We start from the raw sequence: 26,462 nt of genomic DNA on the forward strand, positions 1-26,462 counted from the left end.
GAGAGAGAAAGGTATGGATTATAACAGAGGATGAGTAACTGCCTACAGCAAACCCCCCCAACTCCCACAGCCGCCCTTAACTCCACCCCCTCCCTGACTGTACTGAGTGAACACCATTTAGAAGAAGTAAGAGCCCCTCTATTTCTTTCTGTTTCCTACTTTAAAACTATAGCCATGCAAAAAGATCTCTGCGAGGCAGCACGATGCCTGCAGGGGCTTCCCCAGGGGCTCAGCAGTAAAGGATCCACCAGCAAAGCAGGAGACACAGGAGACCTGGGTTCGATCCCTGGGTGAGGAAGATGCCCTGGAGAAGGAAATGGCAAACCACTCTAGTATTCCTGCCTGGAGAATCCCACGGAGAGGAGCCTGGCTGGCTGCAGGTAGAACAGTCTTAGATATAGTCACTCAACAAGCCACACTGGAGAGCTAATACGTTAAGGTGCCCTAAAGGTTTTCTAGTTTAAAGATTACTTATGTACATGTTCAAGAAATACTTAAAGAACATCAACTATGTGTCAGGTTCTGGGCTAGTCAGGCACTATGGGAGAATCAAAGATGAATAAAGAATTCAATGAGCTTACAATGTAATAAGGAGGATTTGACAAATACTTAAAAGATTGTAGTATCCTAGTAAGAAAAGCACCACCATAAAGAAACGAGACTCTGAAGAATGATTCGGATTTTAACAGGGAGAGGTGAAGAAGGGCTTTGAGCAAAGGAAAGAGTGTTACCAAAGAAAAAGAAATAAATGTAGGAATACTGACCAAGACCCTAGAGTATTTGTTAGGTATTAAAAAAGTAGAAAATAAAGACAGAAAAAGCAGACTAAAGTCTAACTGGAGAGGGCCCTAAGTGCCAAGGTTAGATATTAAAACTCCCTTTTGTGAGTAACAAGAACAAATAGAAATAAATTTAAAATAAAACAGCTTCAAGGACACAGGAGTGAAAAGGATTTAGAGGGCCTAAACTTTTAAAAAGAACAAAGCTGAACAACTTATATCACACATACTTCAACATGGTATGAATCAGTATGGTGCTGACATGATAGACATATAGGTTAACATATAAAAGAGTCAAGGAAAAGATTCAGAAATATATGATTAGTTGATTTTCAACAAAAGCTTCAAGATAAGACAAGGGAGAAGAGAGAGTTTTTTCCACAACTGGTCCTTGGAAAACTAAATTTGAAAAAGAATGGACCTTGATCCTTACCTCAAACTCTACACAAAACTTAACTCAAAATGGGCCAGAGACTGAATGCAACAGCTGAAACTATTATATTACACCTTTAGAAGAAAATATATGCTAAAATCCTTATAACCTAGAGTTAATCGAAGATTTCTTAGAACCACACAAGGAAGGGAAGGAGAAAACACTGATAAAATGGATATATTCAAAAATTAAAACTTCTGTTCTTCAAAAGACACCATTAATGAAAGAAAAGGGCAATCTACAGACCAGAAATTTCAAGAAAACATACAATCTAATTTTTTTAATGGGCAAAAGATTTAAACAAATATTTCACAGAAGATTAAACAAATGGTCAATAAGGACATGAAAAGATCAATGCCACTGGTAAACAAACAAATGCAAATTAAAACCACAATGAGACACCACCATGCACCCCACTAGAATGTCAAAATTTTAAAGAATGATAGCATCAGGTGCTGGCCAGAACGTGGAGCAAGGAGAACTTTCATACACTTGAAAGAATACGGTACAATTACTTTGAAAACAATTTGACAGTTTCTTACGAAGTTAATCACACACTTATCATACGTCACTAGACTTCTATTCCTGGGTATCTAACCACAAAAAGTTAAACCATAAGACACAAAGACCTGAACATGAGCATTCATGGTAGCTTCAGATCAGATCAGAACAGTCACTCAGTCGTGTCCGACTCTTTGCGACCCCATGAATCGCAGCACGCCAGGCCTCCCTGTCCATCACCAACTCCCGGAGTTCACCCAGACTCACGTCCAACGAGTCAGTGATGCCATCCAGCCATCTCATCCTCTGTCGTCCCCTTCTCCTCCTGCTCCCAATCCCTCCCAGCATCAGAGTCTTTTCCAATGAGTCAACTCTTCGCATGAGGTGGCCAAAGTACTGGAGTTTCAGCTTTAGCATCATTCCTTCCAAAGAAATCCCAGGGCTGATCTCCTTCAGAATGGACTGGTTGGATCTCCTTGCAGTCCAAGGGACTCTCAAGAGTCTTCTCCAACACCACAGTTCAAAAGCATCAATTCTTCGGCGCTCAGCCTTCTTCAGAGTCCAACTCTCACATCCATACATGACCACTGGAAAAACCATAGCCTTGACTAGACGAACCTTTGTTGGCAAAGTAATGTCTCTGCTTTTCAATATGCTATCTAGGTTGGTCATAACTTTCCTTCCAAGAAGTAAGCGTCTTTTAATTTCATGGCTGCAGTCACCATCTGCAGTGATTTTGGAGCCTCCAAAAATAAAGTCTGACACTGTTTCCACTGTTCCCCCATCTATTTCCCATGAAGTGATGGGACCAGATGCCATGATCTTCGTTTTCTGAATGTTGAGCTTTAAGCCAACTTTTTCACTTTCACTTTCATCAAGAGGCTCTTTAGTTCCTCTTCACTTTCTGCCATAAGGGTAGTATCATCTGCATATCTGAGGTTATTGATATTTCTCCCAGCAATCTTGATTCCAGCTTGTGTTTCTTCCAGTCCAGTGTTTCTCATGATGTACTCTGCATGTAAGTTAAATAAGCAGGGTGACAATATATAGCCTTGACGTACACCTTTTCCTATTTTGAACCAGTCTGTTGTTCCATGTCCAGTTCTAACTGTTGCTTCCTGACCTGCATACAAATTTCTCAAGAGGCAGATCAGGTGGTCTGGTATTCCCATCTCTTTCAGAATTTTCCACAGTTTATTGTGATCCACACAGTCAAAGGCTTTGGCATAGTCAATAAAGCAGAAATAGATGTTCTTCTGGAACTCTCTTGCTTTTTCCATGATCCAGCGGATGTTGGCAATTTGATGTCTGGTTCCTCTGCCTTTTCTAAAACCAGCTTGAACATCAGGAAGTTCATGGTCCACGTATTGCTGAAGCCTGGCTTGGAGAATTTTGAGCATTACTTTACTAGCATGTGAGATGAGTGCAATTGTGCGGTAGTTTGAGCATTCGTTGGCATTGCCTTTCTTTGGGATTGGAATGAAAACTGACCTTTTCCAGTCCTGTGGCCACTGCTAACTTTTCCAAATTTGCTGGCATACTGAGTGCAGCACTTTCACAGCATCATCTTTCAGGATTTGATATAGCTCAACTGGAATTCCATCACCTCCACTAGCTTTGTTCATAGTGATGCTTTCTAAGGCCCACTTGACTTCACATTCCAGGATGTCTGGCTCTAGGTCAGTGATCACACCATCGTGATTTTCTGGGTCATGAAGATCTTTTTTGTAAAGACCCAAGAAAAGTTAGGGAATAAGCTAAGTGGTTATCTAGGGGGAAGATCAAGTGCAAAGGCCCTGAGGGCAGCTATTCCAGGAATAACAGTGAATGGAGGGTAGTAAACACAGTCAAAAGCTGAGATTGCAGATGGAGGAAGATCATATAGAGCCTTATAAGCTACTAGAAAGACTTTAGTTTTTACAGTAAATAAGAAAGGAAACAAAGTTGTGACATGAACAAAGACAACATCTGACTTAGGTTTTAACTGATTCTTTTGGCTACTGACTGCACTGAGACTAGACCAAAGTGCTAGGATACACACTGAGTTGGGGATTATAAGAGGAAGCTAGGAGACTAGTTAGTTCGGTAGCTCAGTCACATCCAACTATCTGTGACCTCATGGACTGCAGCAGGCCAGGCTTCCCTGTCCATCACCATCTCTGGGAGCTTGCTCAAACTCATGTCAATCAAGTCAGTGATGCCATCCAACCACCTCATCCTCTATCGTCCCCTTCTCCTCCTGCTTTCAATCTTTCCCAGCATCAGAGCCTTTTCCCATAAGTCAGTTCTTCGCATCAGGTGGCCAAAGTATTGGAGTTTCAGCTTCAGCATCAGTCCTTCCAGTGAATATTCAGGACTGATTTCCTTTAGGATGGACTGGTTGGATCTCCTTGCAGTCCAAGGGACTCTCAAGAGTCTTCTCCAACACCACAGTTCAAAAGCATCAATTCTTCATCACTCAGCTTTCTTTGTAGTCCAATTCTCACATGAGACCAGTTAGGAGACTATTAAAAGAATCCAAGTAAGAGATGACAACAGGCTGACCAGGTAGTAGTGGATGTGGGGAGAGGTGGTCAGATTCAGATTCTAGATGTATTTTGATGAAGATCCAACATAAATTATAGACAGATAAGCTGTAGATATGAGAGAGAAGAGTCATAGATGACTTCAAGGTTCATGATCTAAGTAACAGGGATGGGGCTGTCATTTACTTAGATGAGAAAGACTGAAGATGAAACAAGTTTGGATGAAAAGATAAATTCAGTTTTTGCACATTTTAGATTTAAATATGCATATGGAAATATCATAAATCAATTAGTTACGTGTCTGGAGTTCAGAGGAAAAAAAAAAATCTTTTTTTTTTTTGGGGGGGGGGCAAAGTTAATCCCTGGGTATCATGGTGTGTGTGTGTGTGTGTATGTGTGTGTGTGTAAAACTTTAGGAAAGAATCCATACTTGAACTGAATACATTAGGGCCTTAGTACTAATGGATCATGTGCTTTCTGATTTACATAAATCCATGCAAGTCTGCTAGGCACTTCACACCTTTATTTTTACTTTCACATCTGAAGTACAGCAATATGGATAGATAAGGTGTGTATTTAAGATAACAACGTGAACAGACACATTCCTGGAGCTATAGCTATTTAAAAGTGACACTAGCATCAAGATACTCATTCTTATTCTGGGAAGGCTTTAAAAAACAATCACTTGTTACGAAACTAACTGCACTGCCAAATGCTTAAGATCATATGTAAAAATCATCATCTTCTCTACGTTTTACTGTTTTAAATCAAGGAAAGTAATAGACTTTGTGATTAGAAGTTTGGTTTTTATGCTTATAACCATCTAAGTTCTAAAGTGAGTAACATTTCTACACTGTATCTTATAACAGAAATACTTTGCGTAATGTTAACGAAATACAAAATGGCATGTAAAAGAATCAAACCTCAACTGGAATTTGTTAACATGGGCAAACTGGTGATTGAAACCATTTCTTTAAAATAGTAACATTTTCAGTGTGGATGAGCATTCTTCTCTCCCAGTCATCTATTCATTTCCAATCCCATGCCTTTGACTATTTCCTCATGCTAGTATGTCCCTCTTCGCAGCTGTTACCACCCTCTTCCTTCAAGGCCCAGCCCAAACTCAGCCTCCTCCAAAGCCTGCCCTGAACCCCAGTGGTTTTCAGTTCCATATTCCCAGAGCATTGCCACTTATAGGTCCAGAGCACCCATGTCGCTCTGCCACGGATTAAGTTTACCTCTACACTAAAACAGAAACCGCTTGAGGACAGAAAATCTACCTAAAATGCTTACCTGAGTACCCTACATATGAAATTGTAGGTACCTTACTTAAAGGTTTGTTCAACTAAATTAAAATCCTATCAAAGAAAACAATCAAATACACTGAACTCAGTGGGATATATGCTCTAATTTCATCACTTCAAACATGCACTTTTGGGTCTCACTTCCCCATCTCTCTGTAACATTCCAGATAAAATGACTCAGTCATTTTCAAATATTGCAAAATATAATCTAGTCTAATTTATACCTTAAGTTTCATATCTTATTCAGAGTATCCATATACTAACCTCAGCCAAGCCAGGCAAGAACATAATCAGTTTCTTTCAAAATCCTTACTGGTTCTTTCACTTTTCTCCACTTCCTTTTTCACTTCCTGGTTCTGCCAGATCAGAATAGGAGAGGGACAAGTGTCCCACATGCCTACTTTAATGGGGGCTTACTTGATAGCCATGAAGTAAGATCATCTGCTATGCTTATGTAATTATGACAGCTATCTCCTCTCATTCTCAAAGCCCAACTTGGACAGCACGTTTCAGGTCTTCACAGAAGGGGGGCCTTAAATTTCAAGAAGCCTCCCACCCTGAATAGTTCCCTGGTGTTGGGGGTGCACTCTACAGCTGGCCTCTTACCATCCTACCCAAAATCCCCTTATAGGGCAAGCACTCCACCTTCCCAGGAGCCATCAAGATTACCTCAAGCCTGGTTACTTCCCATGGCACCCAAAAAAACTTATGCCTGCTCACCACACTAGATGCAAATACCAGCTCTTCCCACTACTGCCCTCTCACTCAACATGCCAAATAACTAGCTCCACTTATTCTCCTCCCCTCCAGAAATGAGTCAGTTAAGGAAGGGCCCTGAACTCTAGGAAATGTATGCCATGATCTCTCAAGAAGTCTGCAGAAGGTGCTACTGCAGTATCAATAAACAAGGTTCTGAAGCTGATTAAACACCCGGACAAGAAATTAAATACCAATTTACCTTTCTGGAAGATATACCCAAATCCTGGGCTGGAAATAAAAGGGCCTTTGGGCAAGAAACAGGGAAATGTCATATAACCAACTCTCCACTAGAGTAACAATTCTTCCCTTGAATGACACTTTGTGGGGGAGGACTGTGCTGGGCCTTTGTGGCTGGGTGCGGGCTTTCTCTAGCTGCTGCGAGCAGGGACGGGGCCACTCTCTAGTTGCAGGCTTTGCAGCGTGCAGGCCTCTCATTGTAGTGGCTTGTTACACAGCACAGGCTCTAAAGCGTGTGGGCTTCAGTAGTTGTGGCCCATATGCTTAGCTGCTGCGTGTCATACGGGATATTCCCAGACCAGGGATCTAACCAGTGTCCTCTACGTTGCAGGCAGATTCTTAACCACTAGACTCCAAGAGAAGACCCTGAATGACATCTTTAAAACCCCTTTTCTAATTTCACTTATGTTATGGGGAGTGGATGCCACAATCTTCTTCTTTTACTAAGCCCCACAGTACTCTTTAGAATATAAGGATGCTTCAGTTCAATTCAGTTCAGTCACTCAGTCGTATCCGACTATTTGCGAACTCATGAATTGCAGCACACCAGGGCTCCCTGTCCATCACCAACTCCCACAGTTTACTCAAACGCATATCCATCAAGTCAGTGATGCCATCCAATCATCTCATCCTTTTTCGTACCCTTCTCCTCCTGCCTTCAATCTTTCTCAGCATCAGGGTCTTTTCCAATGAGTCAGTTCTTCACATCAGGTAGCCAAAGTATTGGAATTTCAGCTTCAACATCAGTCCTTCCAACGAATATTCAGGACTCATTCATTTCCTTTGGGGTGGACCGGCTGGATCTCCTTGCTGTCCAAGGGACTCTCAAGAGTCTTCTCCAACACCACAGTTCAAAAGCATCAATTCTTCGGTGCTCAGTTTTCTTTATAGTCCAACTCTCATATCCATACATGACTACTGGAAAAACCATAGCTTTGACTAAACAGACCTTTGTTGGCAAAGTAATGTCTCTGCATTTTAATATGCTGTCTAGGTTGGTCATAACTTTTCTTCCAAGGAGTAAGCGTCTTTTAATTTCATGGCCACAATCACCATCTGCAGTGATTTTGGAGCCCAAAAAAATAAAGTCAGCCACTGTTTCCCCTGTTTCCCCATCTATTTCCCATGAAGTGATGAGACCAGATGCCATGATCTTCGTTTTCTGAATGTTGAGTTTTAAGCCAACTTTTTTACTCTCCTCTTTCATCAAGAGGCTCTTTAGCTCTTCTTTGCTTTCTGCCATAAGGGTGGTGTCATCTGCATATCTGAGGTTATTGATATTTCTCCTGGCAATCTTGATTCCAGCTTGTGTTTCTTCCAGCCCAGCGTTTCTCATGATGTACTCTGCATAGAAGTTAAATAAGCAGGATGACAATATACAGCCTTGACGTACTCCTTTCCCGATTTGGAACCAGTCTGTTGTTCCATGTCTGGTTCTAACTATGGCTTACTGGCCTAAGAACCATCTAAAAATTAACACAGATTCTTGTCTGCAATTGTCCTCAAAGCCCAATAAATAGCACTTCCTTTCTGCAATGAACTAAATACTCACTTCTATGAGATGTCTTCTCTATTTCAATAAGTACAGGTGAAATAAGAGTAACTGTAACCTATCAAACTATATGGCTTCCCAGCTGGCTCAGCAATAAAGAATCTGCCTGCCAATACATGAGATGCAAGAGTTGTGGGTTCGATCCCTGGTTCAGGAAGATCACCTGGAGGAGGAAATAGTAACTCACTCCAATATTTCTGCCTGGAAAATTCCATGGACAGAGGAGAGTGGCAGGTTACAGTCAATGGCGTCACAAACAGTTAGACATGACTTAGCAACTGAACATATACACACATCAAGCTATGTGTTCGATCCCTGTGTTGGGAAAATCCCCTGGAGGAGGACACAGCAACCCACTCCTGTATTGCTGCCTGAAAAACATGGACAGAGGAGCCTCGTGGGCTATAGTCCATGGGGTCACAAAAAGTCAGACACAACTGGGCACACACACACACAAATTAGTGACTGAACACACACACACATCAAGCTATAGCTATGAATTCGCCTGTATATTTTGAAAAAAGTTTACTTTAGGAAAACATAGTAACTGCAATCTATAAAGGGATCTATTTATTGTCTACTCCTCATTGTGGAAGGTTTCCAGGAGACAACAACAGAATTCCCAATTTGGTCTACCAATGTTAAATTCACATATTTCTTATTAAATATAACTTATTTATAAAGTAAGTGTTTTGCTGCTTTATTTAAACACACACACACACACACACAATCACACTCTTCCCTAAACTGCCTTGTATTTGAAAATGGGAAAGTTTTCCAAATATTAATCACAATGATCCAAAATAAAATCTGCAGGGGAGTTCAATTATGGCACAATAAATGAATGACAAAGCATCTTATTTCAAAATCCCTGAGTTTTAGGATTTGAATATCTGTAAGAACATTCCTTTCATTACAGATTCAAAAGTTTAAGGCTTTCAAATGCTACAACACACCTGTCTCTGAGTTATAGGCATTGCTTCCATGAAAAAATAGCTTAAAATCCATGAAATGAAATCAACTCCACATAAAGCTATCGCATGACTCTGATCGCTAATCTGACTTGTAAATTAGATGTCTGTAACTTCCACTATTCAGCAATCCACAGATTTTTTTTCCTAGCAGGATGGCTATGTTGGCTGCAACGCACTCTGACCAAAAATGTGCGGTAGCAGCAGTGTCACACTGACAAACTGAATGCTATAGACCTTAAATAGAGGTTTCATTTAAGTCATGAGAAAATCTTTCTCTGTAGATGAATGACGCAAAATGTAATCTATGTTTTGTATCCTGGGCTGCCAGGATTTTTGTTGAATGCTAGATGGAAAAAAAAAAGACTCACTGAGGAAAAAAATGGGATTTGACTTTAAGAGAATCCACCCACTTCATTCTCAGCACTGCTTTCAAATCTTCTATGAAGTGAAAGTCACTCAATCGTGTCCGACTCATTGAGACCCCATGGACTATACAGTGCGTGGAATTCTCCAGGCCAGAATACTGGAGTGGATAGCCTTTCCCTTCTCCAGGGGATCTTCCCAATCCAGGGATCGAACCCAGGTCTCCTGCATTGCAGGCAGATTCTTTACCAGCTGACACACAAGGGAAGCCCAAGAATACTGAGCTATGTTTCAATAACTGATATAAACAAATGAATACCAAACGCAGGGATTCTAACCAAATAAAATATTGAGTTTGGTTCAGAGAGAACTTTGATGCTCCAGTTTTCTTGTGATTCAATAGTTCTAGAAAATACATAGGTTTATTTCCAGTTCACACATGCTCATTAAATCATTTTAAGTGAATTTAGTTAACAGGTCTGAAAACATTAATTTATTATTAGTAGCTGTTAGTATTAATTTATAATATTATGTTCTATGCACATTAATACTGTACAGCATGATTTCCTACTTACTATTGAGTTCAACAGCCTACACAAAAGGATATTTTCCTAAAAAATTCTGGTTACAGAAGCAAATAGAAGCATATTTACACACTCTAGGGGAGAGCAAAATTTCAAAAATTCCCCAAACAAAAACTTCCACATGATATCACAGTCCTTATTTTGACCTTTTTAGTTTAAGCTAAAAGAGATGCTTAAAATGTTTTTCAGGTTAAGCTAAAAAAGATGTTAAGCTAAGAGATACTTCTCTTTAGATTATTTCCCTTAGTGTAAGAAAGCCCAATACTAAAAGGTGATAACTATATTAATTTCCATAAATAGGATCTTTAAGGTTTGATTACCAAAGAAATTACCATATACCATTATGGAATGATAATATATTACACACTCCCCAAGTAAAAGACCAAATTTACTTCAACCACCCCCACTCAAAAAAAAAAAAATCTTTATTCAGTCATGAAGTCCTTGGAATCACAGCAGGGCTTGATGCCATATTGGTGTCACATTCTGCCAGCAATCCAAATAGGCCAGCCTTCTTTTTCAACTTCTTTGTCTACTAGTGCATCACTGGACCCAGCAGGCAGTTCACCCAGACAATTTCAATAACGGATTTTGGCTCTCTGTGGATAACAGATGAAAATCTTTACGAAGTATCCAGTTTGTCTTATAGCTGAGAGATCTGAACCTGATGCAGATGTCACATCTAAATTCTTGAACAGATTTTTATCATCAGTGCCACCTATAAAACAAGACAGTGTCACCAACAGCATTGTCCTGGAGAACATCTATTTCAGTAATGCTAATAAGCTTTCTGTATTACAACTGACAGTCATTTATTTGCCTAAAACAGAGATCAGCAAACCAGAGCCCATGGCCCAACATTTAGCCCACTGCCTGTTCTTACATAGTCATGATCTAAGAATGGATTTTATATTTTTTAGTGACTTTAAAAAAAATGTTTAATGATTAATATTTTGAGACATGTGAAAATTACATGAAATTCTAATTTCAGTCTCCATAAATAAAACTGCATTGCAACATAGCTACTCATTCATTCATGTATTTAGCTGCTTTCACACTATAATGGCACCTTAACAGAGACCATAATCAACCATAAATCCTAAAATATTTACTCCCTGGTGCTTTGAAAAGAAGTCTGCTGACCCCTGGCCTAGAGAATATTTAGTGGGTAGGTAATATGAATCCAGTTTCTTTGCCTGACTTCCATCCATTGGTTTAACAAGTACTCCTTCGATAGGTCTATCATTCCAGTGCAGAGAGCAACTATGGTCACTCTGCTCCCCACTTTGGCCCAGTCTTGCCTCTATACAAAGGCCCGACAAGGCCCTTGGGCAGGAAGAAGACAAGCTCAACTTCAGGTCAAATTCTAGTTCTCCAAAGTTGTCCTTGTCTGTATCCCCATGTTTCCTGGTTCTACATCTTTGCCATATATCCACCATTCCCATAATAGGCTCCCTGTATGGACACCACTCTTAAAAAGTCTGTATTTCCTACCAGAGACTCTAAGGTAGTAGTCTGAGTCACACCATTCTTTGATTTGCCAGCCGATTACCAGTTCTACCCCTGCCCTAGCAGCCACAGGTAACATGAATTTGTTTGGGGCCCTTGTGAACATTTTGCATACTTCTTCAACCTCCTGGGTTCCATTCTTCTTCCTGATCATGAATGCCCATGGAGTTCATTATTTTCCTTCTACATTCAAACCTTTGGCCTATAAATCTATGACTTCAACCTTACCAACGGGCTTGTCATTCTACCTCTTGAGCTCAGTTCATACAATAACCAAACACAGGAGTATAACACAACAAAAAGACTCTATACAGGTGGATCTCCCAACATAGGACTACCCATCCCTTATTTTAGGAACTGGCACAAAAAAAGTATCTATTAGTATCACTCCCAAGCAGCATCCAGAACATCCCTTCCCTTTTTCCCTCCACCATTGCTGGTTGGCCCAAAGTTTCTATACCTGCTTCATCTGAGAGTTACTCACCACACTTTATATACACCTGGGGTCCGAAGGATACCTGCATCTCAAGTACTGCTTCAGAATGCCTCTCTTGCTTATATTAAAGCTTTACCTAAAACACTGTAAAGCAACTGTACTCCAATAAAAATTAACATTATTTAAAAAAAGCTTTAGCATTCCTATTTCTATTACAAGCAAAAAAAGGGGACCTCTTGCCACTGGGACTGCAATGAAGTAATGATTTTGGCTAGACTTCCAGGAGTCAGAATATAATTCCCTACAGAAAGATGTTAATAATCCAAAACAAGGCTATGCCCATAGTATTAATGGCACTATAGAACCCATCTCTAATGCATATTATATTGTTGCAATTAACTAATTCACAAACACATTCATAAGCTGTGGACTGACCATCTAAAAACTAGCTATGAAATGTCAGGAAGACTTTACAGTAGACAAATTAGCCTAGAGTGAAGACTTCAGAGAAAATGGCAGTTTATTTTCAGGAAAGGGGATTTCACTGCAATCCTGAAGAAACCTGCCATGGTGAACAGCTCTTAAAACTGCATGAATAGCTCACAACCAAAAGAGTGGTGTCAAGAATGAATACACTGATGCAATAACCATTAACCATTATCTCAATTCTGAGTAGCAACAATCTAGGTAGCATCAATCTTAAATAAAAATGAAAATCTTTTTTAAAAACACACACAGGAAACTTCTGCCTGCTTGGAGAATGACAAGAATGCCAACCAGTGACATATCCTTACAACTAGAAAAAGAAACTAGAGGTAAGCAGTCCATATTCCAAAGGAATATGCAAAATATTACAACTTTAGAACTTTCACTTGATGAATCTAGCCTAATTTCCTTAAACAGTTCCCAAACTTCCTAGCATCAAGACTCTGTGCACTATTGAAAATTGAGGACTCCAAGAGTTTTTTTTGTTAATATGAGTTATAATTATCAGTGTTTACTATTATTAAGAATTAAAGGAGAAAATTTTAACTACTGATTCATCTTAAATTTTTTAAGCTTGACTTACAATTTAAAAATGTATATATGAGATACCACACAATTAAGCTGATTCTCCCATCCATGGACTCAGGCTGTTTCCAATTTTTCACTATTATAAAATGAAATCATAGATATGTAAATATTAACAAGAAAAAAAAAGGGTTGCTCTATAGTGTTAATGGGAAGAAAATCAGGTAATAAAATAGCATTTAGAGTTTACAGTCTTTTAGTTTAAAAAAATGCAACATTAAATAAATGTTTTATTAAAGCACTTGTTTCAGTGAACTGCTAGTATCTGAAAATGCAGACATCTATCTCATCTCTCTATCAAGGCTGAGTTCCTGCAGAGTGGAAAATGCTTATTCATATATACTCTACAAATATCTGTTGGATGAAACAAATTATTTTCCATTTCTAGAATGTGCAAGACAATGATTAAGTTCCAATTTTGTACAAAAATATGCTCTGCTTTCCTCTGAGTGATTCATTTTAAAATTTTAGTGACACGTTAATATGAGAATATACTTTTGAAAAATTACTATACAAAAAAACCTTAGCATTAAAAATGACATAGCTTTACAACTTTTGCAAATTTCTTTCATGTTTAACCTAATAGAGGACAGCTGGATTCTCTTATCTGCTTCTACATACAAACTGTTGTGATACCTGCTTTGACTGAACTATATGAAAACAGCCCCACACAAGTATGCAGTGAGAAAAAAGGAAGTATATGGATATTCTTTGATACTACACCAAAACTTGACAAGTAGAAGAGTTTGTGGGCTAGCTGTAATATGAAATTGAATATCACATAAGTTTTCTGTATTCTGTTACATGCTTTCTATAAGGGTCTTTTACCATAATTTTGGAATATTGATCACTTTGAAAATATTGTTTCATTGAGTTATTGTTGTTCAGTCACCCAGTCATGTCCAATTCTTTGCAAACCCATGGACTACAGCACACCAGGCCTCCCTGTCCCTCACATTCTCCTGAATTTTGCCCAAGTTCATGTCCATTGAGTTATATAAACATTGAAGATCCTGATATAACACAACAGCAAAAATTCACATTCATAACATCACCACCCATCCCACTGCAAAACTCTAAGTACTGAGAAGCTGACAAGAACACAGCAGCTGATGTAAGATTTCCAAAATTTTAATTTTCCCTAGAAAGTTAAAATTTTATCATCAGCAACAAATATTGTCAACTGTTTTTCCCTGAAGTGAACAAAAGATCACTTTATTCATTTTCAAGAAAATGACTGCCAGATATCTAGGTCTAAATAATCATGGTTTGTCTGGTATTCGACCTTTCAAGCAAAAATGATATTTCATGTAAAATATGGCTAATTCAGCTTGCAACTCAGAAGAATACTTAAGGGTTTTCCTTGAGATAAAATACTCTGGATATACAGCAGAAGTGCCTTTTGCGTATTTCCTATCTCATCATATATAGAGACAGAATATAAAACCATCACATATGAAATATCAAACATATATAAAATACTCAAACATCATATATAGAATATTAAAACAATGCACTCAAGGATCAAAATTTAATAAAACTAATAATTTTTAGTGCTTCATTAAGGACACTCAAGTAAAATTGGCTTTTTTGAGTTTTTGTTTTGGGTTTTTTTTTTTTTAAACCATGAATGGATAGCAGTGAAGAATATGATGATTACTAGTAGAGTCTGGTGTCACTGACATTTAATATCTACTAAGATATTCAGTTTTACCTAGTACTATTTACTATTTACCTACTAAGTGAACTCCGGGAGTTGGGGATGAACAGGGAGACCTGGCGTGCTGCAATTCATGGCGTCACAAAGAGTCGGACATGACTGAGCAGCTGAACTGAACTGAACTGATTTTACCTACTACCTACTACTAGTATCAGCAGAGCAAATGTAAAAAGTGGAAAAGGAAAAAGTTACTACTACCATAAAGATAATTTTAACCTAATGGATCCCCCTGAAAGGGTCCCAGTGACTGACCAACAGGCTTACACACCACAACTTGTGGACTACTGCTGTCTTAAGAAAACACTGAAAGCTAATGAATGATAACTTGCCATCTTCAAATCCATAGTAAATGCCCTCCAACATAAAAAATACAGTAAATACCTGTATGACTTATTTCCTTTTAACTCAAAATTGGTCCAATTTGTTCTGAAAGTGAAATAATAATATAAATAACAGTAGTGATTAACATGTAATGACCTCTGACAGGTATTATGTCATTTAATCCTCGTAACTCTTACCAATTCTCTGACCTTCACGTCACAGATGAGGAAGCCTGAAGTGCAGAGAACTAACGCCACACTTCCAAAGTGTCAATAATTACCAGTATTTATGGATTCTGGCTTTACTTGTGGCTCAGCTGGTAAAGAATCCACCTGTAATGCTGGGAAGATCCCCTGGACAAGGGAAAGGCTACCCATTCCAGTATTGTGGCCTGGAGAATTCCATGGACTGTAAAGTCCATGGGGTCACAGAGCTGGACACTACTAAGCAGCTTTAACTCCAATACTTTGGACACCTCATGCGAAGAGTTGACTCACTGGAAAAGACCCTGATGCTGGGAGGGACTGTGGGCAGGAGGAGAAGGGGACGACAGAGGATGAGATGGCTGGATGGCATCACCGGCTCGATGCACTTGAGTTTGAGTGAACTCCGGGAGTTGGTGATGGACAGGGAGGCCTGGCGTGCTGCGATTCATGGGGTCGCAAAGAGTCGGACACGACTAAGCGACTGAACTGAACTGAACTGAACTGAAGCAGCTTTCACTTTTACTTTAAGTATTTTGCTTACCTCATATTAGTCTTAACAACCTTTTTATTATCCCTTTTTTCCTTAACTCTTTATACTTTAATACCATTTTACAGATGAAACTTGTAATCAAAAAAGTAAAGTATCCTGCCCAAGGTGACCCAACTGTTAGATATCTATATTTAAATCCAAGTCTGTCTCACTCCTAAGAGTACAGTACACATTCCGCTTTCCTATACCAATTATCAACATATCCTTTGCATATAAATAGACTGATGATTACAAAAGTCTTACATAGTTTTAAACAAGACAACTGAGCAAGGCCTCTATTTTAATAATTCTTGCTAATTGACTATTTCTGTCATAAACTAGAACAAAGTCTACTTCCCTTTAAAATAGTATATGATCCAGATAACAGTTCACTAATTCACATTATTAGACACTTAGCTGTGAACAGGACAATAAATCAATACTGATAAGCTTTCTCCTAAAAAAAAAAAAAATACTCAATACACTCAGCTGATATTGTTTCAGTATTATAGATGAAAAACCTGAAACCCAGAGAAGTAACTAACTTCCCCCAAAGACATGTTGTTCACAAATGGTACGGTCAAAATCAGTCTGGACTGACCCTGAAGCCTAAACTCTTAACTACATGGCCTGCATATATTAAAGAAGGCAATGACCTAGGAATTGTTCACAAGGTCTGTATACAGAGCTTGCTGATATCGTAACAACTCTAACCAAGGCAATCAACATATGAATCATCTTGCATCTCAAAGATCAACATATGAAAAGGAAGCTGGTGCATGCTGAAAATAAAAAGCCATGTTCTAAGGTGCTTTCAGTAAAGCATCTATAGGTAATGTTGAAGAAAGGAATAAAATTCAGTTACAGTAATGCTGAAGAAAGAAATAAAATTCAGTTACAGAGGTGTCAGATAGCACACATCTCTGTGGCTAAAATAAGCCTACCTCTGTTTCAAAACAAAACAACAACAAAAAATGGCCTAGAGGAGAGCCACAGGCTACCTACAGATTGCACAACTTTCAGATGCCAGGAACCCAGGAATGCTGCAAACCTCAGTAAACGGCAGCAGAAATCATTACCCTAAGACACTAAACTCTAATCAATCAGAAAAATTTTAATTTCAAGTTATAATTTGCAAAAGTCAAGGGTTATGGCCCAATGTTTGTTTCTATTTCAAGGGCTTACAGTACAAACTGTTGCTTAATATTAAACCCCAAGGCGGAAAGGAATAGAATCAAGGTTTATCCAGCTCAATTCACCTTCACAACTTGTTTTAAGAACTTGCAGAAATATAAACATCTTGAGCTTGGACAGAGGAATGTGGCTTTAATTTCAAGCCCATTGTATTCTTAAGGAGTCCCCACACACACTTGACATTTGACAGGAAGGTGACAAAATGGAAGGCTGTGGTGTACCACCTAAAAGGGCAGGCATTACAGGCAAGAGATGAGCAATTACACTTGTCAAAGAATACCATATTCTGGGTTCCCTCTGTGGCAAAGATAAAAAAAAATTACAGAGCAAACCTTACCTCCTCCATCAATGATTCCCAGCATGACCAAAAAGAATCAGAATCTAGTAATGTAAAACCAGCTGACAGATATATAGAAAGAAAAAAAAAAAATCAAGATTGAGGTCATGTCCCTTGACATGCATCATTTACACTAAGGATCCCCTCACTTATCTGAATTAATTTCATGTACCTCATTTCATTCAGATAATTGAAGTTTTCCTCTTAAAAGTTGTAAAGTGTTTACCTCAACATAATTAGTAAACTGTCCACTTAAAAATACCACTACAAAAATTACCACCCCCTCCTCTCTACATTACACATATACTTCACCATCATTAAAAGTATGAGATTTTGGCCTTCACGGGAAATTTAGTTCAAAACTCCTCTTTAAAAAATTAGCACAAGAAATTCTACAAGAAAAGTTATGGTCATTACCTTTTTAATAAGTGTCTGCATTACTTGTTACAGACATGGTAATTTGGATACTCAATACATGACTACTGTTCTGAAACCATATTAAAGGTTTTAGACTACTAAAGAGTTTGATGACTTGCCTCAATACAATAACTGGGATTGTATGGAGAACAAAATCAAAGAGGTCTCTCTTTTTTATGAGCAGGCATTTAAGGGCCTTTTAACGAGAATTTACTCTACAGTATATAATTACTAATGAACAAAAATAGGGCCATTAAATTCACTTCTTTATAGTGCCATAAAACTTCTATTTGTAAGAAATAAAATATATACATTTAATCAAACTCAAGAAAACTCTAAGTGAGCAACACCTAACAATACATAGTAAAAACTATATACTTTTTCTTCTTAAATAAATGTCCTGCCAGATGACTGTGACTAATTTTGTATGTGGATATGCTTATAATTTAAAATACACAGACTCTCTGGTACTAATGATGGCAATGAAATGTCTGAACTTCTTATATGAATTCTCAATTTCTATATGAACACTGGTTTCCAATACTGATAACAGACTTACTGTTGATTACATCCAATCGATACTTGTATATTGTCTATCACCTGCTATGTGTCAGGCACTGCAGTAAGTGCTGAGGACACTGTCAGGAACAGCACAAATTCAGTCCCAACACTCGAGGAATATAGAGTCTAGAACGAAAGAAAGATAATGAAAAAACACACTATGGGAAACTTGGTGGAATAACAGATACTTGGTCAAATGAAAGCTCAAAACTGCAAGAAGATCTGGGTAGAAAATCAAGCACTTGAAAAGAATTAGCTACCACTAAAATCTGATAAAAATAAACCAGTAACTAACTCAGCTAAGAAGACAGAGAACCAAGAGCAAAACAGTCAGGAAGTAATGAGTATGTGACCAGGGTGTTCTAGTATCAGATGCAAATGAAAAGCTGACCCTCAAAAAAGCTGAAATTATAGCAGCCAAAGAGCCCAGCTCTCAGCTGTCCTGTTCTCAGTATCTGACAAGTCAATACAGTGAGTGTGAGCCTAAGAAGCAGAATCAAAGCATTCTGACTCTGCTAGCTCTGTCATGGTTGAAGCAGGACCCCAACCATCCACCATGGATAAGACCAGGCCCCAGTTCCAAGGGAAGAGAGGACAGCAAGGAGACAGAGACGGTCAAGCAGGAGAGTTCTTGAGCAGGCTCAAGACAAGGTTCAGGTCCGCAGAGGATATGAACTACACAAAAGAATAATACAAGAAACACATCAACTCTATGGACTATTCAATAGCAAGGAAAGACTGTGGAATTGCTTTACTTTTAAAAATAAATACTCACAATTATATTCTTAAATCTAAAAGCCTTAAGTGTGACCTTCAAGAGTGGGAGAAAAGGACTAGACATTCTTACTAATTCTTACCAATTGTCTGATTCTATAACCTAACTCCATCTAAATCTATATTTATAGTCTACACGCTCTACATATACTTCCCCAAGATGTTTATGGCATATGTTTCAAAATTCCTCATGAGTAAAAGCGTTTTTCAAAATGAGAATCTCATAGTCAAATTGAGTATGTGCAAAGGATATAAGAAGACATCATATCTCAGTAAGCAATGGATGCTCAGGGCACTGGAATAATTCCAGATTTCACTTCCTGAAGGGGCTGAGGATCTTAAGATATTTTCAGTCTTAAAAATCAGTTCAAAAACTGGGTAGAAAAGACAGAACGAGGAGTGGACAGGCCAGGTAGCCTGGTTCTGACACAGGAACCAGCAATGACAGAAGAGGAATTATTTGCTCCCTATAAATTAAGCACCATCATACTCTACTACTGGAGGAGGAAATGGCAACCCATTCTAGTATTCTTGGCTGGAGAATTCCATGGACAGAGGAGTTCATGGGGTCGCAAAGAGTCAGAAACGACTTGAGCGACTAACACATACACAACACATACATACACTCTACTATACAACTGTTTTTAGTAACAGTGTCAGGAGAGAGGAAAAAGTGCATGTAGTCCAAAGATGATGTCCCTGTGAAGACTATTATTTATATAATTCAACATACTCAAACAGAAATAACACTATGGAAACAGCCTTGCATTTGCCCAAACATTATTTGCCAAGGCTATTCAAATGGTGGAGTGGTGCTACTCTCCAAAAGAAACGCTTGAAAATTTTCCTCATTTTTTTTTTAAATAAACAAAACATTATAATAATCTATTAAAGAAAGAAAATAAAAGTCTAAGAAAAAGAAAATATAGTGGGGTCTTGGTGTTTTTGTTTTTATTTGGGGTTTTTGCTTTATTTTTTCTGTATATCCATCACGAAGCACATCACATCAGCCAAAAACTGTTTAAAGTATCATTTAAAGACAGCTTGTAAAGGCAGTCTGAACTCTGAAAGTCATGTTGCTTCCAGGAGTCTATATACTGAAAAATATATCTTTATAAAGTGAAACGAAGGTGGCCTTAAAATGTGGCCTATGGTAACAATCAGGATCATTCAATTCACAATTTTCAAACTTTGCTCCAGTAGAAAAACTGCATTATTTTAGCTCTAAGTGGTGTCCTATCAAAAAGTTTAAGTAACACTGTGTTTCCCCAATTTCACAGTGGATAACATATATTAAAGAATAAAATTCTCAATGTTAAGCTTTTTCCTCAAATTTTCTAAAATATTATTAGATACATGCTATCTCTTTCAGTATTGGAATTAAGCCTAACAGAGTATCTGATTCAACACAAAAACGGAAATGAGATATTTCAAGTTTATAATATCATCCTTCATGACTTCCAGACACTCTGCTACCTTCTTAAGTTTGATTAAGCCCAACAAAACCACAAGCATTTACAAAGGACCCACTACACTTGACATGAAGCGTACACAGATGAATAAAACACAGTCCATCTTACAGGAAGCCCCCACCAGGGAAAGTGCACACAAGCCAAAAAGTCTCTACTAAATGCCTGCAGTAAACACTGGAGTGGGAGATGCACATTCACCCCAGGCCAGTAAGAACTTCCAGACTTCTGCATTGAGGACCACTAAGAAAAGGGATGCTGAGGATGCTGGAATTCAATGACTACATGCGTACAGACCTTTCTTCTCTATTATATCAAGTTTACATACATCATAACTCTAGGATTCTTGAAATGCCAATCTCCTGGAATTGACACAGACTACCTGAATCAAGAATATGAATGAACATTCTTGAAATGAAAATAGTTACTAAATTCAAACAAACTGGAAATTACTGTTTCAATTGGTAAAATGTAAACTCTCCTTAAATATAATTTGTATCTAATGAGTCCAAATCACAGACTAAAGCCTATACCCAAAATATGGGGAAAAAATTAAAAGTTAGTAATTTTTTGGCTTTTAAGACATCAAACTCAAAACAAATTTTGGTACAAAAATATCCATTGGGGAGGTCTAAAGTATCTACTTAAGTGTTCAGTTAAATCAACTAGTTCTCTTTAGTTCATGTTAAATCTCTTCAGGGAATCTGGATTACTTTCTCTCTGCAAAATAATGACGCTGGATTAAATTAATAATAAATAACTAACAATCAGCTGTTAAAGTTCCTCACAAACAGAAAATTCTGTACTTCTGCAGTCCGTGAAATTAAGACGTCAACATGGTTTCAAAATAAGAGTAAAGAAGCCTTAACTGCTCAAAGTGGTAATGCTATAAACATCAGTTTCCTACCTTATCTTAGTATCAAGGTTCAGATTTTACCTATCCAGTTTTCAAGTTCGTCAAAGAAAGTTTCATGATTCAAAGGGTACTCCTCCCACCCTCTATACTAAAACTGCTTCTTTAAAACAAGATCCTAAGGAAAATGCATAATGAAAGGCAGTGCGAGCTGAGGAGACTATTCCACACCAAACCTGGAACGCACTAATTAAAATTCAGTATTGCACTTTGTATGTAAGTTCCTACATGAAACTCCCGCCATGCTTTAGTTTAAGGTTAAACAGGTTAATAGAATCCAATAAAATGGCTCTATTGAATTATACTGGATTTCTTTGCAGCAGCTCCTTTACCTGACCATTCTGTTGAACTTTAAAATCAACTTCAGGGGTAGCACCCAGGAACCAAGGTGAGCCACGGCTCACGGGGGCTGCACTCTGCAACCCACATCATGTGGAAAATCACCGTCAACGCACGTTTTCCACTTCAAACTGTGATACGGTGGAGGAAAAAGTGCATAGCCTTCTCTTTGAACCTCCCATCATATTGCCTCCAGGCGCTAACTTAAGAATTATCTCGAAGATAATCTAATGCAGTACAGTTCTCAGAAGACTCTATAAAGTTGCCTTCGCCAGAGAGGAGAGGGAAGAAAAAAAAACCTCGCCCGAAACTAAAGGTTAAATTACTATAGTACTGCAACTTCGCTGTTGGGTACGTGTCTGGATTTACAGGATTAATTCCGGGGACATTTCCACCAGTACAAACTGCCTGGAGCCCGATTAAAACAAAGTGTATGCTGGATCCTCATAGGAGAGAAGTGGCGGGGGTGCACAGAGTGAGTGAGGTCGTAAGTCTCTGCAGACTAAGTAAGGGGCTCCTGAGGTCAGGAAAGTGAGGGCGATAATTGGGCCAGACGCAAAGGGTCCTTCAGGCAGGCCTACGGGCGCGCGGCGCGAAGGACCACCGGCCCGGCAGTCTCAAGATCGGCGAGGAGGGCCCTACGGCCGAGCCCAGGAACCTGGCCTCCTCCCAGCCAGAAGGCGACGTGCCCCCACCCACTCCCGCGGGCAGAGCGAAGAGGCGGCAGCGGCGCGCCGAGCTGCGGGAAGCCGGCCCGCAAAAAACGCAGAACCCAAGAAAAGGGAGTCAGAAAATGGCCAGTGTGCAGCAGGACTGAGACGCTGCTGCCCGGCTCAGGGCGCGCGGCGGACCGCGACACCGCCAGCGCAGCGCGTGCGCCCGGGAAGCACACCGCCCGCGCGGCCCTCAGCTCCGCCCCCCCCCCCTCCCCCGGCTCCCTGCGCCGCCGCCGCCGCCAAAACCCCTCTGGGAACTCCGAGCCGCGCGGCCCCGCGAGGCGGGCGCCTTGGAGCGGAGGGGAGGGGCTGCGCTCCCCGCCTCCCCGCCGGCCCGCGCGGCTCCCCAGCCCGGAGCCTACTCACCTCCTCCTCCTCCTCCTAGTCTCTCCCTCCTGGCCACCGGCGCGGCCCAGCCGGCGACGCGCTGACGCCGGGCCCCTCCCCCGCGGCCGCAGCCGCCGCCGCCGCCGCCCCGCCCGGCCCGCGGCCGCAGCGGCCTCGGGGCGCGTCAGGCGCATGCCCCGCCCACTGGGGCCGCCCACGCGCTCAAGACTCCGCCTCCTGCGCTGCCGGGACGCTGCCCGTCCCTGACTCAGCGGCCGCTCCCGCCCTCTGGAGATTAGCACATGTGGGCTCTCGACCCCCGCACCGCTTTTTACCTATTCACTGCCCGAGGACCTCGCTTTTCCGCCCACCTCCCCACCTTTCCCATCGCTGGTCCGCACCCCTGTCTTCCCCTTAAGGTTTTTAGTACTCTTTCCTCAACCCCTAGTCTGGTTGTAAGCTCTCATGCCTTCTTTTCTTTCTAGAAGATCTTCGCTGCTCACTAGGTCAGCCTCAGTTTGCAGTTTCTTGCCAGTCCCTTCCCTCCTGGTCCCCGTTCCTCTCCCCTGCCTGCTGGAGCCTCAGGGTCCCCGCACATCCTGGACTTCTTCCCTGCTACCGCTACCTGCTGTGCAGCTCGCACCTCCTGAGCGCCTGCTCTGCCAGCGCGTTCTAATTTCCCTCCCACTGGTCACCTCGGAACCCTATGGAAAGGCTCACTTCTTCCTTTACCTACATTTTGAGCGTCTTTTCTGTTCTCACTACTCTAAATACTTCAGATGCAGTGTAGGAGTTAAACAAATGCATGTGCGCTACCCCACTCACCTGAAGAGTATCTAAAGTAGTTAAAATTCACAAAACTGGGTCTTCCTTGGTTGTCCAGTTGCTAAGACTTGGTCCTTCCAGTGCAGGGGGCTTGGGTTCGATTCCTGATCAGGAAACTAGATCTGGCATGCAGAAAGTAAAAAAGGATCCTTAATGCCACAATGATGACGGAAGATCCCAATTACCACAACTATGACCCAGTGCAGCCAAATAAAGCATTAAAAAAAAAAAATCACAAACCTGAGCAATAGCAGTGTGCGTCTTAGACTTGCATGGGTTCCCTCCAATCTTTTTCTGTGCAGTAATATATTAAATGACACAGTTCCTGTTGGGGATTAAAGTTCACACATTTTGCCTGTTATTTTCTCTGCAATCTAACCTCACTTTAGCTCTTTTATTTATAAAATTCAGATTCAGTAGAAGAGCACCAGGATCTTTTAGATCTCCTGTTTTCTTACCTGTAGAAGGAGGAATGTGTTTCTTCCACATTTCAATTTCTGTGATTCCGAATCAAAGGGTTTTGTATTTGGAAAGCGCTTATGGGTTAAATGAGTTAGAAGAAGGCAAAACATGCAAATGTAACTAGAACTCCGGTAACTTCATTTTAAAAACTGCAACTTGGAAGAGTTGGACTGTGATGTGGAAATGAATTAAACATAACAAAATGAGGGAAACTGATTAGGCCTTTGGAAGCAACATCCACAAGTTGCTTTAAATTATGTGAGTAAACATTATTATCCTTAAATTGAAGAGTAAAAACTATCTTCCATTCTAAACAAAATCCAGGCTCTATGTAGACCCTTGAAGTTTAAAACCATTGTTGAACTGAACAACAGCATTATAAGCATTTGAAAGCCTAATCAACCATCTGTCCATCCTCTTTAACACAAATTGGGAAACAGAAAACTATAAATGCCAAAAGCTGAAAGTGAGTGTTCCTAAAAACACATAAAATAGTAAATCCTATCCATGGAACAAGTATAAGAAGAACTCCAAAGGCTATGGCTGCCATTTCACTGCTCTGGAAATCCAGTCTTAAAATGTTATAATTAACTTATCTAGTGCATTCTAACGGAGAAGGCAGTGGCACCCTACTCCGGTACTCTTGCCTGGAAAATCCCATGGATGGAGGAGCCTGGTAGGCTGCAGTCCATGGGGTCACTAAGAGTCGGACACGACTGAGCGACTTCACTTTCACTTTTCACTTTCATGCATTGGAGAAGGAAATGGCAACCCACTCCAGTGTTCTTGCCTGGAGAATCCCAGGGACGGGGGAGCCTGGTGGGCTGCCGTCTATAGGGTCGCCCAGAGTCGGACACGACTGAAGCGACTTAGCAGCAGCAGCAGCAGCAACAGCAGTCCATTCTAAAGGAGATCAGCCCTGGGTGTTCTTTGGAAGGAATGATGCTAAAGCTGAAACTCCAGTACTTTGGCCACCTCATGCGAAGAGTTGACTCACTGGAAAAGACTCTGATGCTGGAAGGGATTGGGGGCAGGAGGAAAAGGGGATGACAGAGGATGAGATGGCTGGATGGCATCACCGACTCAATGGACGTGAGTTTGAGTGAACTCCGGGAGTTGGTGATGGACAGGGAGGCCTGGCATGCTGCGATTCATGGGGTTGCAAAGAGTCGGACACGACTGAGCGACTGAACTGAACTGAGTCCTTATCATCTGGAGTCTAATCTTTTCATTTTACAGTTGAAGAACTGACATCCAGAAAGGGTAAATACTTACTCAGTATTACCCAGACTAATTGGAAACAAAGCCAGAATTCAAACTCAGATCTTCTGACTCATATATCTGCCAGCATCTGGGTTATAGTTTCTAGTCACAAAAAGTTATTATGCATCAGAGGTCTTTGACTCTGCAGTTTTTCCTACATGGCCTAAGTGATGTATGAAATTATACATGGCGTTAACTAGGAAAGTATTGCTATCAGAGGTCATTTTGTCCCACTGATTTCAACAATTCCTTTTGCATAAGCTCCATCTCACCTGGTCAGGGTTCATCTTTGTTCCAAGCAATTCTGGCCAGGACACTGGAGTCATGTCACAGCCAAACACATTCATCCTTGGAAGTGCCAAGAGCTATGCATGATTGTGAGTATTATGAAGTCCCTATTGCCAAGAAAATTACAACATTACTAGGGAAATAAAATATGAAACATAAAGTGATAAATAATTCATAATTAATAACAAAGGATTCAATTATAAAATCCAAATCTTAAATTGGAAATTAACCATGTAGATTAAGGGAAGCCTTCTTAAAAGACAACAAAGGAAAATGTAAAATCTGGATTTGGTTTATAGGAAAAAGGTAAAGGAAATTGCTTGAACAAAGGCAATGGGGAAAAATAAGCACGATAACAATGGGGAAAAGTTAGGAGATCAGATGAATCAAAAGAAGAGCTTCATTTTAGAAACAATAGAAAACAAAGGTGAAATGATAGGGTAGAATCATTGATAGAGGACCTGAATTTGAGCCTGAATAATTTAGGTTTGATCTAATGGAATATCATTTTGAATTTGGCAGAGGGAGAGGAGTGAAAATGAAACAGGAGACCATTTGTTAGATTCTGAAGTAGCAAGTGGAATTTAAAAATCAATGATAGACATAAATGTGACTAAGGAAAAGACTTGGGTTTAGTGACTATAATAAGGAATCAAAGATCAGTAAGAAGATCAAGATGACTTTAGGGTTGTGGTGTGTCAGTAACAGTATACATAGACCTTACCCCTTAGAATTGGAAGATCATCAGGCTTCAAATGGTACATACAGGCTCTC

General features: G+C 40.0%; 1 protein-coding gene across 45 annotated transcripts in view; it reads right to left on the reverse strand.

Moving 5' to 3' along the window:
- The window catches only part of QTMAN (queuosine-tRNA mannosyltransferase), a 457,067-nt gene extending 434,063 nt beyond the window's left edge, over positions 1-23,004 (reverse strand). For 30 of the 45 annotated variants that reach the window (XR_015145715.1, XM_086351752.1, XM_086351496.1 and 27 more), the window contains exon 1: positions 22,890-23,004. Coding sequence is in view for 5 of the 45 variants with exons in the window: in XM_086351432.1 (XP_086207558.1) it covers positions 17,335-17,359 (25 nt within the window). In the remaining 40 variants the exon portion in view is untranslated. Of the gene's footprint in view, positions 1-17,334; positions 17,397-18,310; positions 18,439-22,889 lie in introns of all 45 variants that reach the window. The other 15 variants (XR_015145763.1, XM_086351432.1, XM_086351597.1 and 12 more) reach the window with 3 other exon arrangements.
- Positions 23,005-26,462: the final 3,458 nt, after the last annotated feature.

The sequence above is a fragment of the Bos grunniens genome, chromosome 2 (genome assembly GCF_055505025.1).
Source record: "Bos grunniens cultivar Pamir isolate PY7600 chromosome 2, Bosgru_T2T1.0, whole genome shotgun sequence".
NCBI classification, from domain to species: Eukaryota; Metazoa; Chordata; class Mammalia; order Artiodactyla; family Bovidae; genus Bos; species Bos grunniens.